The sequence below is a fragment of the Emydura macquarii genome, unplaced genomic scaffold (assembly GCF_026122565.2).
Source record: "Emydura macquarii macquarii isolate MOO-44397 ecotype Brisbane River unplaced genomic scaffold, CSIRO-AGI_Emac_v2 contig_1790, whole genome shotgun sequence".
Lineage (NCBI taxonomy): Eukaryota > Metazoa > Chordata > Testudines > Chelidae > Emydura > Emydura macquarii.
Window position 1 is genome coordinate 17,509,131 of NW_027131927.1, and position 16,388 is coordinate 17,525,518.

Here is a 16,388-nt window from a genome sequence, read left to right on the forward strand (position 1 = left end):
TAGGATATCTTAACTGCTGACTTCATTGGGTCTCCAAACAAGCATGAGGAACTGCCTGCATGGAGTTCAGTGATAAATCAAGGCCAGTAGTAACCAGGTATAGTTAGTACCATTAAAACATCATGACTAGTAAACAGGACTTAATACCAAAGGATGTAACACAACAGTATGATAATAAGACTAAGTACTCGGAATCTAACATTTTTGTTTCAACTTTTCCAAATACACACCAAAATAAACAGATAAACAAAAACCAACCCCATCCTCTGAGCATATACTCCTGAAAGCTAGTAAAAGAATAGATCTGGTTGAACTATTTAATTCAAAATGTTTTTTCAACAAAAATGTCTTACATCAAAATGGAAATTTCTGTAAGACATCCATTTTCAATTAAATTTTTCTGGTTTTCATCAAAACCTCCAAATTCCAAAACCCGAATACTGAAAAACTGAAACCTTTTGTCCAAAAGTGTTTTTCAGATTAATTTTTTGTTTTGTTTTCAGCAATCCCCTTCCTGCAGTTTTGGGATTTTATCAAAAACACAAACATTTTTGAAGAAAAATGTTGATGAAAAGAAAATTAATTGTCATCACAACTTTTCAGAGGAAAAGAGAAAATTCTTGACCAGCTCTGTTAAAGAAATGTCAGTCTTTCTCCCTCCTGTGCAGGATCAAGAAATGGTGATAAGATACCATGGTGGTATGTTGATACACACAATGTTTAAAATGCAGAAGGTGGCTGAGCAGTTTGAATAATCCTGACTCTTGTGGAATTTATCCCTCTCTGGGAATATTGCTGAGCCACTTATGTGGGGGATGACTTCTATCCCTGGTACATTAAAAGATGTGGAGTAAATCTTTTTGCTTTTGAGATGCGCTTGGTTGTACATATTATCAAATCAGTGTGGTGTTGTATAGGCATGGTATTTGCCAGACAACCATAAAGGACAAGTGTATTGAGCACCACAGGGATTGTTGCTAGAGGGTCTAACCAATCTAAGATCCCAATCTTGTGTGGATGGACCCTTCTACCCAGTAGACTGGGACCTAGACCCTAATCCTGAAAAGACGTATGCACACGCCTAATTGTAGACTGTGAGTTCAATGAATTCACATTCCATTAGACTCACAATACAGCAGAATTCCACTGAATTCAACAGGACTGCCTACCGTGAATAAAGTTAAGCAGGTGTATAAATCTTCGCAGGATCTGGGCCCTCGTTGGACAAAAACCCCAAAACCAGACAATGAAAGGACAACTGTGCATGGAGGGGAAGGGGAATGGCATAAGATGAACAGGCTGAAAGCTGTTTGCTTTGTGGATGTATTACTTTAAAGTAAGGAAAGGATTTAAAAAGTGACGGACCAGTAAGGATACAAATACCCACTAGCGCTAAAAGTGACAGACCCATAAATAAAATAACGGCTTACACCCTGCGTGCAATTCAATACAGCACAGGAGATGCCCTACTGTTTAGAAGTACATGCGTTGTATACGTTGCTCTTCGGTTAAAAAAAACCCACCTCCCTGCTGAGCGTCGGCGGGTGAGAGCTGCAGCCCCTGGCGCGCGGGTCGGTGGGTGGGTGCAGACCAGGGCCGGCGGGTCCTGCCCACACGAGCCGCTCTGCTCCGCTCTTCGGCTAAGCCCAGGTGCTGCTGCTGCTGCTGGCACGCCCCTAGGAGCGCCCGCGGGATCAGCCCCTCCTGTATCTCCCTCTAGAGGACAGCCGGGCTCCCGCCGCCGAAGCTGCCAGCCAGCCAGCGGCCGCTCCCCCCCGGGAAAGGCCGGGACAGGGGCCGAGAACCCAGCCGCCGGCCGGCTCCGAGTCGGAGCGCAGCGCAGCGCAGCGCAGCCCAGCCCAGCCGGCTGGCCGGGGGGAGCCCCTGGCCCTGACGTCGCTGGCGTGCGCGGCGGTGCTGGGGAAGGGGGCGGAGCCCAGCAGCCGGGGGGCCGGGTGCAGGCAGCTTTATTAGCCCCGCCGGCCGCGCCGCAGGTTGCAATGAGCGAGGAGCCGGCGGCCGCACAGTGACTCACCCTGCGCCGCCCGCCTGCCCGCCCTCCCCCGGCGCTTGCCCCGAGCAGAGACGGGGACAGGACACGCGTTCCCCTCCCCTCGCCCAGGTCCCGCAGCGGGCGGGCACGGGTGGCACAGGGCAGCCAGAGAAGGCGGCGCGGGAGAAGCGCTCCCAGCTCCTGGCGGGGCGGGGCTGCGCGGGGGCACCCTGACCCAAAACTCCCCGGCCCAGGGGCTGTGCGCGGGGCTTCCCGGTCCCGGCTCGCGCGGTGCGTGTGTGGGGGTTGCGGGGTAGTTTGCTTTCGGCTCGTGATGGTTCTCCCGTCACTGCTGGTAGTAGCAGCCGCGCTGGTAGAGGTCCGGACTTCTCCCGATGCCCAGGTAAGTGGATCCAACCTATGCATCGCTTGGGGTCAACCCTCCCCCCGCCGAGAGTTGATGCAGTTCTTTTCTCCCTTTTATAGCGCGGGGTGGGGGGGACGGACTGGTTTTTATGCATTTACTGGCACAGATTGACGATTAAATGGCTTGATCTTGGTGGATTGATGCTACCAAAGAACTCCCTCCAGTATAATCACTGGGCAGAGGAATAGCAATAACTTCATTTATTTTCACTGTCATGTTTGGTTGTTTTAATATAGGTTGGTTGGTTTGTTTTTTTTAATGGGTTGACTTTGAGTGCAAGTGTTAAATTGCTTGGGCTTTATTGCTGCCGAAGCTCGGAGCTTACCCCATAATTTAAACAGTTATTAGTCTCTACAGGGATTCATACTATCAGCAGAGACAGAGGACTATTACCACCAGCAGCAGAGGTGCTCTGTTCTTTTTGTTGTCATCTGTCACCATCCCTCTGTCCCCGGGTATCTGGAATTATGAATGAAACTGGAAGCTGGTTTTCTTCTCTCTCTTTACCTCTCCCTCCCCCCACCTTTCATTCTGATCCCTTAAGAAATCCATTCAAAGAAGAGTTTGCTTTTCAAGGCGCTTGTAATTGTCCCCTGGTCTCTTTCATGCCAGTGAGGAAACTCGTGGGCTGCCGAGGAAATAATTCGGCTTTAGGGGAGAGGGATCCATTATACACGTGTCAAAAGGGAATTGCTTGCACCATCCTTTTGCTGCAAAGTTTGCTTTGACAGATCGGGGGAGGTGGTGGGAGCCCTTTCCTGGCTTCTCCGTTTTTTGTTGTTAAGCCTGTCTCTCCTCTGCCCTCCCCCTACCCTTCTCCTTGCAGAGTTCAGTGTCCTCTCTTTTGTCCCCTCCCCAGCAAGGTAAACCCCAAACTTGAATGAGTCTTCAGTCTGGCAGCAGCTGCCTTGAGTTGGATCCTGCAGTGAGCTGAAATCAGTGAGAGTTTTGTCATTGACTGGAGCAGGGTGCAGCAGGCTGCTCTGTCTGAATCCTGTGTGTGTAGCTCTCCCATCTCTTTGCATGAGCTATTCAGCTTGATGCCTAACCGCCTGTAGGTAGGGAAGTGTATGTAGTTTGCTTTCCTGGTTTCCCAGGTATCAAAACTGTCAGCATACATGCCCGATTATTCCTTCACACTCCCACTCTTCCGGAATCATAGCTTTAATTAATTGTAAGGCCTTTCTTTGGCCACTGGAGTTATTTTTTTGGCACAGTGTCACAATTTATAGAATGGTTCATTCAGAATTAGGGCTTCTTAGCTGCTTTATTTATGTTAAACTTATTATGGAGTCTATTAGTATATTGGTGGAAACAGCTGGTTATTCAGTTAGGGAAAATGCCACCTCAGAAAACCAAAAGCAGAAATGTAGCAACTGTGCAATGCAAGCCAAGTGATTTTTCCACCTTCCAGAAACATATATTGTACAGTACCACATCACATGATACACACACAAAATTGTTAGTTTAAATTATGTGTTTTTTGTTTTTTTTCTCTTCCACCTCCCTGCAGGCTGGTAAAGAAGGAACGCTCCAAATAGGTAAGCATAATTTTTTTTTCCTGAAAAGAAAAGTAAACTAAATAAGATAAATAAGTCAGTTTATTTAAATGTCTTTTCTTGAAGAAGACACTATTAATGCATGTGCAAACTAACAACATTTTCATGCTTTTAACCATAGATTCCTCCTCCTAGCAGAATTGTGTAGATCTGCAGTGATGTAATTTGTCTTTTATGCTCTCTCATTAGCACTCTCACATCTCAACAAAATCTACACTTCCCCTTTTAAAAGAACAAAACCAACAAAAGATAAAAATTGAAGCATGCTTAAACTAGCCATCTGGATCTCATGGCAAATCACATATGTGGGATTCTTTTTGTCTGAGTACTTTTGAATAAAGAAAGGAATACTACTGAGCTTTGGGCCGGGCAAAACATGTTTTTAGACAGAGTTGTGTGTAAGCATTTAATATTTTCTTTTAGCTGGAGATATTTTGTTGCCAGTCTAACAAAAAGGCTCTTGCAAGATTCTATTGATGGACACAGAACACTGACAACCACTTTAGTGATAAAAGGGTGATTAATGCCTTCACAAAATGGGTATGATGACAGTGTAGAATATGGGGTGAATGAGGGACTTGAAGAAAAGGTATCTTCTCGGTATCCATTGGTTACTTTAAAACCTTGCCATCTCTATTATGAATTTAAATCACTTTTTGTTTTTGAACTATTAAATTTCTCAAGGAACAGTGGTGAAAACAAGAAATTCTGGAACAAATTCTCTGCTGGTGCAAATGGGAGTAGCTCAATCAATTTCAATGCAGTTGTGCCCACTTACATCAGCAGAGAATTTGGTCCTCTATCTTTATGGAATGGAATGTGTTCTGGTTAGCAGAATATAGGAATAGGTGTCTGGTCTCTTGGATTCTCTTTTTGGGTTAGGTGTTTGACTTGGGGTGTGTCATCTTATCCATTTCTCGGTTTACTTATCTGTGCAAAGGGTGTTATAATACTTCACCCATACTTGTTTGTGTACAGTGCTTTGAAACTCTCAAATGAAAGGTGCTATATAGGTCCAAAAACATTATCTTTCACCCCAGCAAATTTTCCCCAATTGAGGTTTTAACCCTCCAGCGCATGCCAGGTGTTCTGAAAGCAAGTCCAAGTACTTTCCTGAATTGTGGAGGTCTTTTTCCTTAATTTCAATTCTGGCACTGAAGTCTTATGTATTGTGGTTAATTTCCATTATGACCTATGAGTAATGGGAAATGAGGCACTTAGGTGGGTTTAGGTTTAATTGGCAATGCCTTCCCCCTGTGCCCACCCCCCTTTTTTTACCCCCCCTGACTGTGTGCCTACCTTGTGTTTTTTCTGGTAGTTTCCATGTAATTTGGATTGTATTTGAATTTCAGGAACCATAACGCTGCTCTTAAAAATTATTGTACTTAAGAAAAAATTCCTTCTCCTGGAAAATAAATCTTCTCTTTTTTTTCTTTTGTCCTTTTCATGGCTTAGTTGCCATAGTCTGGGAATGTTCTTGAGACACCCACAAAGACTAGGGATATGATCTTGCATACCTGGGGCAAATCTGGATCCCTATGCATAGCTGGGCATAACTAGGCTGTGTGCTCCATAGGTAATGGCGTGGGATAGATTTCTCCTTCAATCCTGAGGTTACAGCAGGAGCCTTTGCAGTTGCTATATTGCTTCCTTAGTAATCTGTTATGGATCCACGGTTGTACTCAGTCTATTCCTGTACCCAAACCTAATTTCACAGTGGTGTGGCTGGAGCTCGTTTTGAGCATAGCTGGATAGTGCTTGACACCTTGTGAGAGCTCACTGCAGCCTACTCTCTCCTGCACACTAGAACTACAGTGTTTTCGTTGCCTTCAGGCTCTTTTTGGGACTCTTACTTGGGCTGGTGGACTTGCTCCATAAACTTCTCAGATCTTCTGCTTTTGAGGAGATTTACCAAAAAAGAATGTAAGTGATTAGCTTTACCTGCTGCATTTTCCTGAATACACAGTGTCTCGGTGGAGAAACAGGTTCGCATTTAAAATATATCTGGCAGCTTTAGAAGCACTGGTTTTTGCCCTAATTTGTATTGAAATGGCATTTTTAAACCATTGTTTTTAAAATGTCTTTGGTCCTATAAAATCTGAATGTTTTCCCCCTGTAAGAATGTGTGGTTCACTGAGTTTAAAGGTTTCTGCTGCTAAATACATACAGTGAAACTTACCTTAGAACCCCTTCCAAGTAGGTAGCCTCCACTTAAGCAACTACTTTCAGGTATCACCTTGAAGTTTCCTATATGCTTTTCTTTGACCTTTAGTCTGTGGCTGTCTCAATTCAGCAACTGATCTTTGCTTTTACCCTTGGTGGTCATTTAAGATGAGTTTAATTGTATAGATTTTTTTTTTTAAACACACTCACACAGAATGTATAAATGCAGGGGGCTGCACTAGATTAATGTCTTACATTACTGCGTAACCTAATGCAAGGAACAGGTGCACCATAATTGTCAAGCAGAAGTCTTATTGAGAATAAGACTGTTTCAGATGTTGGAATTAGAAAATCATTCTTGTGAGATGGTGAGCCTGGGTGTTTTGAAACTTGAGTGGTGCAATGTCTCCATTCTGTGTGCTCCAGACTTCTCCAGTGTGTACATGCTCTGAGGTGACCGTGTTGTTAACACTACCACTTGAAGGATGCTTTGGTTTCCAGCTCTGAAATGACATTGGCATGCTGCCTTTGGAAAGACTGCACAGTTTGTCTTCTCATCTGGATAAAACCGTTTCACTGGGGTGATGCAAAGGGTCTGTAGTTTTACATGAACAATGAAAATATCAGAAAAAATCCTGTATGGCCACTCAGGAAAGGAGAACTTTAGTTGCCAGTAACTCTGTGTCAAGTTCACAATATAGGAAATGGGGGCAGTGAGGGCAATAAATCCACTAGCCACTAAACTTGAGCACCTCAATTTTTTGTTTACCCAGCTTGAGAAACCTTGGGCCTGATTTTTCAGAAGTGCTGAACAACCATAGCACCTGTTGATGTCTGACCCATTTGGGATTCCTGAAAGTCTCTCTCTCTCTCTCTCTCTCTCTCTCTCTCTCTCTCTCTCTCATTCTGTCTTCCGCTTCCACTCACTCAGACCTTGCTTCTGGCCAAAAAGTGCCAGATATAGCTCCCTCTAAAGTCTGTGTGTGATAGTTCTGAACTGACTGGACTAGTCAGTAGAGAGCAACCAAAATTGCTTCTTAACCTCTAAGGGCTCTCCACATTTGACACAGGAAAAAGGGAGTAAAATTGAGTCCCTAGTTAGGATCATCTGCATGTTACTGTATGATTACACTACTCAGTGTTGAGAAACACTTTGCTAAATTACTGGAGCAGCCCTGTTCGCCTCAGCCCTTTATAAAGACTTGTAACAGTTTCTCTTCTACAGTGGTAAAGTGACATCTGTATTCAGTGTTACACTTTCAGAGGAAATATAAATGGTTAAGAATTTTTAACACTCATTCCCAGTCTTTCCTTTGGAAAATTGGCTCTGGATGCTCCTACCCTAGCTATATCACAGTATGCAAAATGGTATGCACCTTTGTGCCCAGCAAGCAGATACGTTGTGCTGGTGCTTTTAGCTTGGAGGTTACCTATTACACAGGAATCCAAGTTTTATTACAGCTATCCTTATCATAATTGAAATTATTGGCACTCAGAGATGGGTCTCTGGTCATTTTATCAGTAAACACACACTATACCCACATCAAATAACTACCTTCTCCAGTACTGGATGCTGTCAGTTCAGGTAGTAGGTAACATACTGTAGCTATGGTAGAGACAAAGGAACCACATCTTTGTGGTAAAAGTTACACTGGCAGACGTCCTATCATCCCTGCAGGTTTCCAAGCTGTTACTTCTGCCTTTGAATATTATATGGTAGCTACTGTATTTCATCCTGCAGAGAAACAATAAGCTGTTGTCGTGTTGTGAGAAATTCATTGCTATAAGCTAGACCTTGACTGGCACAGAACAGATCTTACAGCAGCTCACAAAGTAATCAGTGAAGGGACTAGTGTAGTCAGATACTACTCAGTTGGCAGAACTAGACCCTACAGCCTCAGTGCAGATTCAAGCTGGAGGAAAGAAGGCCTTGTTTAGCCACTTATTTATTTATTATAATTAGCAAAGAAAAGCTTTTGGAATAGTAGATCAAAAACTTTAAAAACTGGCTACCTTTAATTAGACATCTAAATAACTTGTCCTGATCTCCAGAGGTGCTAAGTACCCATTGCCTTCAGTGGAATTTGTAGGCATTCAGCATTTCAGAAAATAAGTCCACTTATTTAGGTGCTGATCTGTGGATTTGGTGCATTTTATTTCCCCAGGTTCCAAAATTTCTGCCACTACACTCTATTAAAAGGAAAAACAATCTCCCATAATGAGGCAATCCCTCTTTCAAATGCTCAAAGAAAGTGTAGGACATTTTAATCTAAATTATGATTAGTTTTAACAAGGTAAATGATGAACCACACAAGTTGACAATAGTGCTAATGTCTTAATATTGTTTAGATTATTTTAAAAAAATATTATGGATTTATTTTTTTCTTCCAGATGCATCTTTATCTAATTATGTGGCTTGGAAAACTTAATAAGAGAATGTGGTATTCTTTTATAAATGATTCATTTTGTCTTAAACATTGTACAACTGTAGCAGACGTTTGAGGCCAGTTGAAAAATGAGGGGGGAAAAAAACCCACTTGAACTTAAAATTCACCTCTTTCTCCTCATACTTGTCACTGATTATTAGTAAAACTTGGAATTAGCAAAACGGGGCAGCTTTGAAAATGGAAAATAGGAAAAAGAGAATTAGTTACAGATAGAATAGCATGTCCATACACTTTCTACAAAAAAGGATAACGGAAGTCTGCAGAGGAGTTTGGATCTTTTCAGTATTTAAGCATGTCACATTTAATTTTAATTGCCTTTGAACAAAAGACTTCCTTTTCTGGTTCAACATTTACAGACCTTGGAAAGTCCTTTGCTGATGGCAAAAACTTTAATATGTCTTTTCCCACCCTTTGTTCCCACCTTCTTGTGGTCAGCTGGCTGTTATTAATGACAGCAACTTGCTTCTCTCAACAAACTGAAATCTAGGAACATTACCATAAAAAGTACAAAGTAACTTCTCAGCTGTGCTGCAAATTCAGGACTTGATTGTCAGGCTGTAATTTGTGCATTTTAGATACTGACTTTTTAAAAGACACACATTCTGTTGTGGGTAAAAGTAAGATGGCACCTGTGTTTTATTGATCTGTAAGTGAATTTTAAGTAGAAATGGTCCTAAGATGAGAAACTTGGATCTGGATTTTTAACCCCACTGAAATTTGGGGGGATGGCAGAGCAGGGGAATGTTAGGATTCAGAGTTTTGATTGGACCTAGTGGCAAAACTTGGAAGTGTTCCTATTTCAACTTCCTTGCTTCGTATTCTCTGCCTTACTCCAAAACACAAATAAATACACTCAGGGATAAGTGGAATCGAAGTGGGGGGGGGGGCGGTTGATTTGGTTCCATCTGTACCAGTCAGGATTCAAAATTCCCATTGATTTTTACATGGGAGTTCTGTATGAGTATAGATTATAGGATCAAGTCCTAAAATTGAATGCATAACGGTAAAAGCATTTTTCATGCTGATGTGACTGTATTGCTTTTGGGGGAGAGTGAATGCCTCCTTCAGGAAAGATCCCTCTGTGACTTGGTGGTTTTAATTGTGGTATGTGTAGTAGTTTTCAGAACAAGGAATGGTATGAATGACTAGGGTCTTTTCACTAACATTCTTGAATGCAATATCTCCATAACATGCTTGAAGAATTTCCATTTCTCTACACCCACTATTCATATTGGATATTATTTTCCTGACTGCCTCTGTTAGTAGTATCAGTTGGAAATCATGGATGTTCATGCAGAATCAGCTCTGCTGCAAAACCAGGTAATCCCGACTGTGTGGAATGGGTTAGTGATCTGAGATATGAAGCTGGCGAAGACTGTAAATGTCGTGGAAGGGGCACTATTTCAATCTTTCGGATGATGGAAAGGGGCAGGGATGCCAAACTATATATCACATGATATATGAAGCCATGATTGTGTTTTACCATGGTAGGGCTGTGGGATTTTTTTTGAGGGGGAGGTAAGAAAAGGAAATAGAATATAGTTAGGTGAAACAGTTGAATGTAGCAAATGTGTATTTTCTAATTACATTATCAGTACTGGGTAGTTTTGTTTTCATAAATGGGTACTGGAATATTCAGTGGATTGGTGTTGGATACAAGAGCCTTTTACCTTTTTTATTCATTCAAATCTGGTTCAGGTTGAGAGTGGATAAGTTTTAATTCATTTAATTAAATATATTTATTTAGAGGCATTTCTGTGGCATTCATAACCATCTGAGCCACTCAATAGTAAAGTACCAAGAAGGTAGTCCTGCCCTCTCCTCCTCTCTCCCCTTTACAGGGATAGGAACTGGTTAATTCTTTCTGCATTGGGTGTCTTTATTGCATGATTGTTTGAGGTAATTCTAGCTTGAACGAGGTGTGCCTCAGAGCATGCTCATAGGATATCATGCTCAGACTGATCACCTGTCGCAGTTTTTGGTCCAGAATCATTGCTCTTGCACAGAGCATGCCTTGCCTTGCACAGAGCACATCTTCTCAATTTACACTGAGCGTCACCAAGAGAGTTAACTCCACTGGCTTGACTGGTGTAAAATCAGTATAAAATGGAGAAATAGAAGTCCCCAGTGTGCCTAGTTGAGGAAATATGATGGGAAGTAAAGAAACAGACTCTCCCTTGGGTAACTTGGCCATAGCCACTTGAGGCTTAAGTTAAGGATGGTTGGCCATTAGATGGTTTATTTGAAATAAGCCTTTGCTGACATTTAATTTCCTACTAGACAGATATCCAGGTATCACTAAAAAGCAAGTTTGTTGCCAGTCTCATTGGAGACTAAGGACTGAATGGGAACGGAGTTAAAAATTTACCCTCTCCCCTCACTGGCTGTTCCAGGAGACTAGTGAGGAACTGTGGGGAAGCATGCACTGCCACTGCTCGTGTGGTACTTGTTACACAGTAAACAGGTCTTACGTTTCATGGGCTGTCATCCTGGCATCTTTTGAGCATTGTATTCACTTCTGCAAATATGTGCATCTAGAACCCAATTGTACAGCCTACCGATCAGCTACTTTTGCTGCTTATCGGGTAGGAATTGTGGATCACATCTTCTGTTCTGACCAGTGGTGGCTGATAGAGAGCAGGGTGCCTGTGTAAGTTAGATCTGTCCCAGGACTACTCTGACTTACACAGCCTCAACAGCCAGGCAGGTGGGGTTTCAGCAGTGTAGAGACATCCCGATCAACCCTGTGCTTAGGGCAGGGAGCAGTGATGGCATAGAGCCACCAAAGCTGATCCTACCCCACCTGAGGGTTTCCCCTGGTGAGGTAGAACTCACAGGGCATTGGATGTGCTGGCTTTACAGCTGCTCTGTATCACTAGAGCGTGGTCCAGGATCTTGCCTAGCATCTCTCAAAGTTGGTTTTAAGACATCATCTTCATTCTCTTTTATCTTTGATCATATTCTACTTCAAGTTTCAAGAGGAGGAAGGGAAGGGGTAGGTCAATGGATTAAAAAAGGTATTTATTAGAGATCCACTGAGGGAAGAGTCAGAGCTCGTATGAATCCTTTCTATGCAGATGTGTATTAATAAATTATTGGCATGATAAATCATTGCAATGGCATCTGCTGGGGTGACTATAGGTGGATGGATTCTTCGCTTATTTTTACATTATAATTTGATTTTTTTCCCCCTGAGATTGCAGAGTTATAATACAAAACATGACACTTTATTGGGAAAACTGCAGTAGAAGTGCTCAGCAACAAAGCAAACTATTTTGTTTAATGCATGTGTAGAACAGTCATATGGGGTTTCCTAAAGAAGAATGCAAGCAAACAAACAGGTGTTCACACATTTTTGGCACTTAAACATAAAGACCAAGGAATCTCCTGAGTACTTTGAAATGGAAAAAATTCAGGCCTTTGGTCTCTGTGTCTGAAGCCTAAATCATATGGGGCCTTGTGCAACTGAGCACATGCACTTGCACATACCTAATTTTAGGTCCTAGATCTTTACAGTCAAAGTGCCTATCTGGGCATATCTGAATGTGTTCACCCAACTTTGAAAACATGGTCCATGTTCAATTTTTTTCTTCTTCTTTTTTTAGTTTAAACATGCTTGCTAACACACACAGGTTCTAAACATTGTGGCTTTTTATATGGAGAATTGTAATACTATCGCTTTACTTAGAATTGATGTGATAAGATGAGTAAAATATGATGCATTTAAAGGGTCAACTTCTGGTTGTATTGAAGTCAGTGGAAATCATGCAACTGATGACATCTACAAGACTAGGCTTTGACTGACTTTTTCTAAATACATAACATGATAGATCATGTTCTATCAAATGCATTTTCTCTTTCTGATTGGATCTCCATGTTTATGTAGTACTGAAGAGAAGTAAATTTTGTGGTTAAAATTCCTGTGCTGGAGTGACAGTAAAGACTTGACTGTAGCACAAAAGAAAGGAAATTCAGGATTGAGTTTGAGGTCAAACAGAGGGATGATACGTAAATTAGATTTCCTTACACTAAGGAGGCCTGTTTACACCCGTTCTATCCCTATAGAAGGGAGATTAGGGCTGTGTTTACACTGCCAGCGGCACAGCCAGCAGTGCAGGATCGATTTTTTTGTGGGTTCGATTCAGCAGCTTTAAAGACTTGCTCAATCGAAGCTGAAAGTCGACTCCGTAAATCCACCCTGGCAAGTAACATAGCACTGCATCGACAGGAGGGCATTTCCCATCGGTGCAGCACAGTGGAGACGCCACAGTAAGTAGACGTTAGGAAGTTGATGGGAGATACGCACAGTAGATTGTGTATCTTCCGTCGACTGCCACTGAAATCCGTGGCCAGTGTAGAGCAGGCCTAGGTTGGCGTAACTGAAAGTACTGTAAGTACTTGCTCACTGGGTGCTCTGCTCACCACTGGGTGGCACCTCCTTCTAGTGATTATCTCTGCCTGCCTTCAGCACTCACTTTCTGACCTTCCACCATTGCAGCTCGCCTCCAGCTAACGCAGTTGCAGTATGGCTGCTTTGTGACTCAGCCCTCTGGTCAGGTCACCCTGTGATTTCCCCTTCCAGGAGAGTCTTTCAGAGTCCTTCTGCACTAGCAGCATCAGGCAGTCCTCAGCCTGCTACTCTGGCTGTGTCACTCTCACAGTGACTCAGGCAATCTTCCCATTCACTGCCCCAGCAATGCTGTTCTATAGTGGATGGTAGGGAACCCAAGCCCATCCCCTACTTTGCATTCCAGTCCAGGGCAGCGAGCAGTTAAGGTCTGGGACCTCACCAAACCTACTGCTCTATTTCTTGAACTACTTCTGTGCTTCTTGATGCTTCTCCTTCATTAGCCTGTTATACTTAGAAAAGACTAGCAGGATCTTATTCAGGGGGACAAGGCAGTATGCCACATGTATTGTACATGTAAGAATATTAAAAAGCAGTCACATTCACACACACCTTCATAAAATTCTGCAAGCTGGTGTGATATAATTACCAGTCCTTTTATGCGTTGCTTGAGCCAGCCTAGTGGCCAACTAGGCTGGGCACGAGGAGGGAGCCAGGCCTCTGTGAGATGTGAATCCAATGCTCCAAGATGACAGTTGCAGAATGAGACCCCAAAGTTTCCATGTTCTTACCCATCTTTTATACTTGCTGGCTCTCATGTAAATCTATGGGCCTTGCTGTGTCATGCTGCCTCTGGGTTCAGTATAGTTGTTAATCACCAGCTAATTGAAAGCATGACTATTCTCTTATTTCTATACTTTCTTTGTTCCCAGGTGGATCCTTCTGTACTTTAGGGTCATTGATAGGTATTCTTCGGCCTTCAGGGTTAGGATGGCAATTGGTGTCTTCACTCCCCTTTCTGTTAGAGCAGTTTAGCTTGGGTCTTTTTATGCCCTGCACATACGTTCCTCACTCACACAAAGAGAATTTATCAAGATATTTTTAGGTTCAATAGTACAAGTTTCAGGAAAGAGCTCACTTCAAGAAACTAACATGATGGAGTCCACTTATGCCACACTAAACGGTGCTATACCATTATCATAAACATTTTTCTCTACCTCTATCTCGCTTACACAACAGAACAAGGAGTCTACATCTGATTTGTTTGTACAGCTCCTGGGGAGGGCTCACAAGCCTTCCTAGTCAGCCCCCTCTCTCCTAGATCTACTTGGCGAACTCTTCCTTGTGGTTTTATATCCCACCTTCCTTCACCCTTTCCTTAAGGGGGAAGGGAAAAGAGAGAGCAGCTTCCTCCTTGCTACCTTCTCACACTGTTGCTAGCCTCCTTGCTTCATAGAACCCCACCTATTCTTTGACAGGTGAGCTTCTGTCTAATGAGCACTTTCCACACAGCCTAAATCTCCCTCCTTCTGCAGGTTGATTGGGCCCACCTGGCCTAATTCAACTCTCAGGGCTGGTGCGGGGAGCACAACCAGTTTCATAGGTGTAGAGTAAATTAAAATATCTGCAACTCAACTTCAACTTGTATCTTCTGGCTCCTCTGCTAGACTCCTTTATACATCAGTGGATTGAGTATAAGTAGTACCAAGGGATCTTCAGTTACTGTGTAAGGGATTCTAATTTACATCACCTCTAAAGTTAGGCCTCAAGAACATTATTCATCTTATTTTTCCTTAGCTTTCTGTTGTCCACTGCATAATACTAACCATGGTTGGGAGGAATATGCAATATTTAAGTACAATGGATGAGTCAATAGCACATCTGTAAGAGAATTTCTTTGCTCATTATTATTTTGGTCTGTATCTGGTCCCCATTCTTTGATCTTGTTCTTATACTCTCATTCTAATTTTTTTTTTTTTTTTTGGCGGGGGTATTGTTTGTTTTGAACAGATTTACCAGAAATCCGACCGAGACCGTATGGGCTAGTGACTCCGATCAGCACCAGTGCGGATGGAAGTTATATCTCCAATATTCTCTCTGCAAGCCATCAAAGAAGATTGACAAGGGATGTATCCCAAAGCCCCAAACAACTGTATTTTAACATCACCGCTTTTGGAAGAGAATTCCATCTCAGACTGAGGCCTAACACCCATCTGGTGGCTCCTGAGGCTGTAGTAGAGTGGTATGAAGACTCAGTGGAAACTGGAAATGGAACTGATGCTGGGAACAAAAATAGGACTGGAAGCGCAACAGAGCGGTTATGGAAAAGAGAGCCTCTATGGACCAATTGTGCATATGTGGGAGACATCACTGATATCCCGGAAGCTTCTGTTGCTATTAGCAACTGCGATGGTCTGGTAAGATTTATTCCATGGCATATATGTTTGGATCTCTATCCCTTTTCCACAAAGCTTTAGTTATTGTTAACCAAATTATATCATAACTTGGATATTTAACTTCATTTTCCAAATCGCTTAGAAATTGCACTCTTGATTTATGTGGAGTCATTGGGTCTCATGCTGGAATAACTCCATTGCTGGACTTATCCCTTATTGATATGAGTGAAGGAGAGATACAAATCAAACCCGTTCAAGTTGTCTTTTGTTTTTTTGTGATAGGGTTGCAAACGGGGAAAATGAGTGTAACAAAGTTCAGTTTTTACCAGCAGTTTTATAGTCAGTGAGTGAGCTTACAAAAATTATAAATAAATAAATAGATGTCCAAATCCAATAGTATGCATATTTATGAGGTGCAAGAAGTTCACAACTGATCCCCCCCCCCCCCAAAAAAAAAAAAAAAAAAAAAGGGCATGTTTCTTTTAGAAAAAATAGGCCCCTATTTTTCTATATTATTCTAACTCTTTAAAAGCATCAGTTGGGTCACAATATCTATAAGTGATGTGTCATGAAGGTACTTTGGCCTGGTTATTGTGTTAGACTAAAGTATGTCAGTGTAGATTCAGCAGGGTTGTCGATAAAGATACACTGTGTTGGTGCAGCAATGCTGTACATAAAGATTGGACATCTAGTGACTGCACATGCAGTTCATTAAATCAATTCATGTGGCAAAGGAAACTATCAGTACTTACCCTGTACTCTTTAAGTCCATGGGTCCCAACCTGCATGCTGCTTGCGGCCTGATCAGCACACAGCCGCGGCCCATGTGGCATCCTTAGGGCCATACAGGTAGTATACATAACACACAGAGAGCTGCATATATGGCCCACAGTGGTAAATAGTTTGAGAACCACTGCTTTAAGTTGCAGAAGCAGTAGCTCAACAGAATTGCAACTTCCTGGAAGATTAATGTAGTACTTTATATACTGCAGTTCAGGAGAGAGATGGTATGAGCAGGCCTGTAACAACGGATGTTCCTTCTTTGAAAGAGCTTC

General features: G+C 42.5%; 1 protein-coding gene across 2 annotated transcripts in view; it reads left to right on the forward strand.

Moving 5' to 3' along the window:
* Positions 1-2,012: 2,012 nt before the first annotated feature.
* The window catches only part of ADAMTS3 (ADAM metallopeptidase with thrombospondin type 1 motif 3), a 227,055-nt gene continuing 212,679 nt past the window's right edge, over positions 2,013-16,388 (forward strand). Inside the window, exons 1-3 of one of the 2 annotated variants that reach the window (XM_067557008.1) lie at positions 2,013-2,396; positions 3,934-3,961; positions 14,948-15,354. In XM_067557008.1, the coding sequence (XP_067413109.1) occupies positions 2,328-2,396; positions 3,934-3,961; positions 14,948-15,354 (504 nt within the window). In that variant the 5' untranslated portion in view covers positions 2,013-2,327. Of the gene's footprint in view, positions 2,397-3,933; positions 3,962-14,947; positions 15,355-16,388 lie in introns of those variants that run through there. The other variant, XM_067557009.1, reaches the window with a different exon arrangement.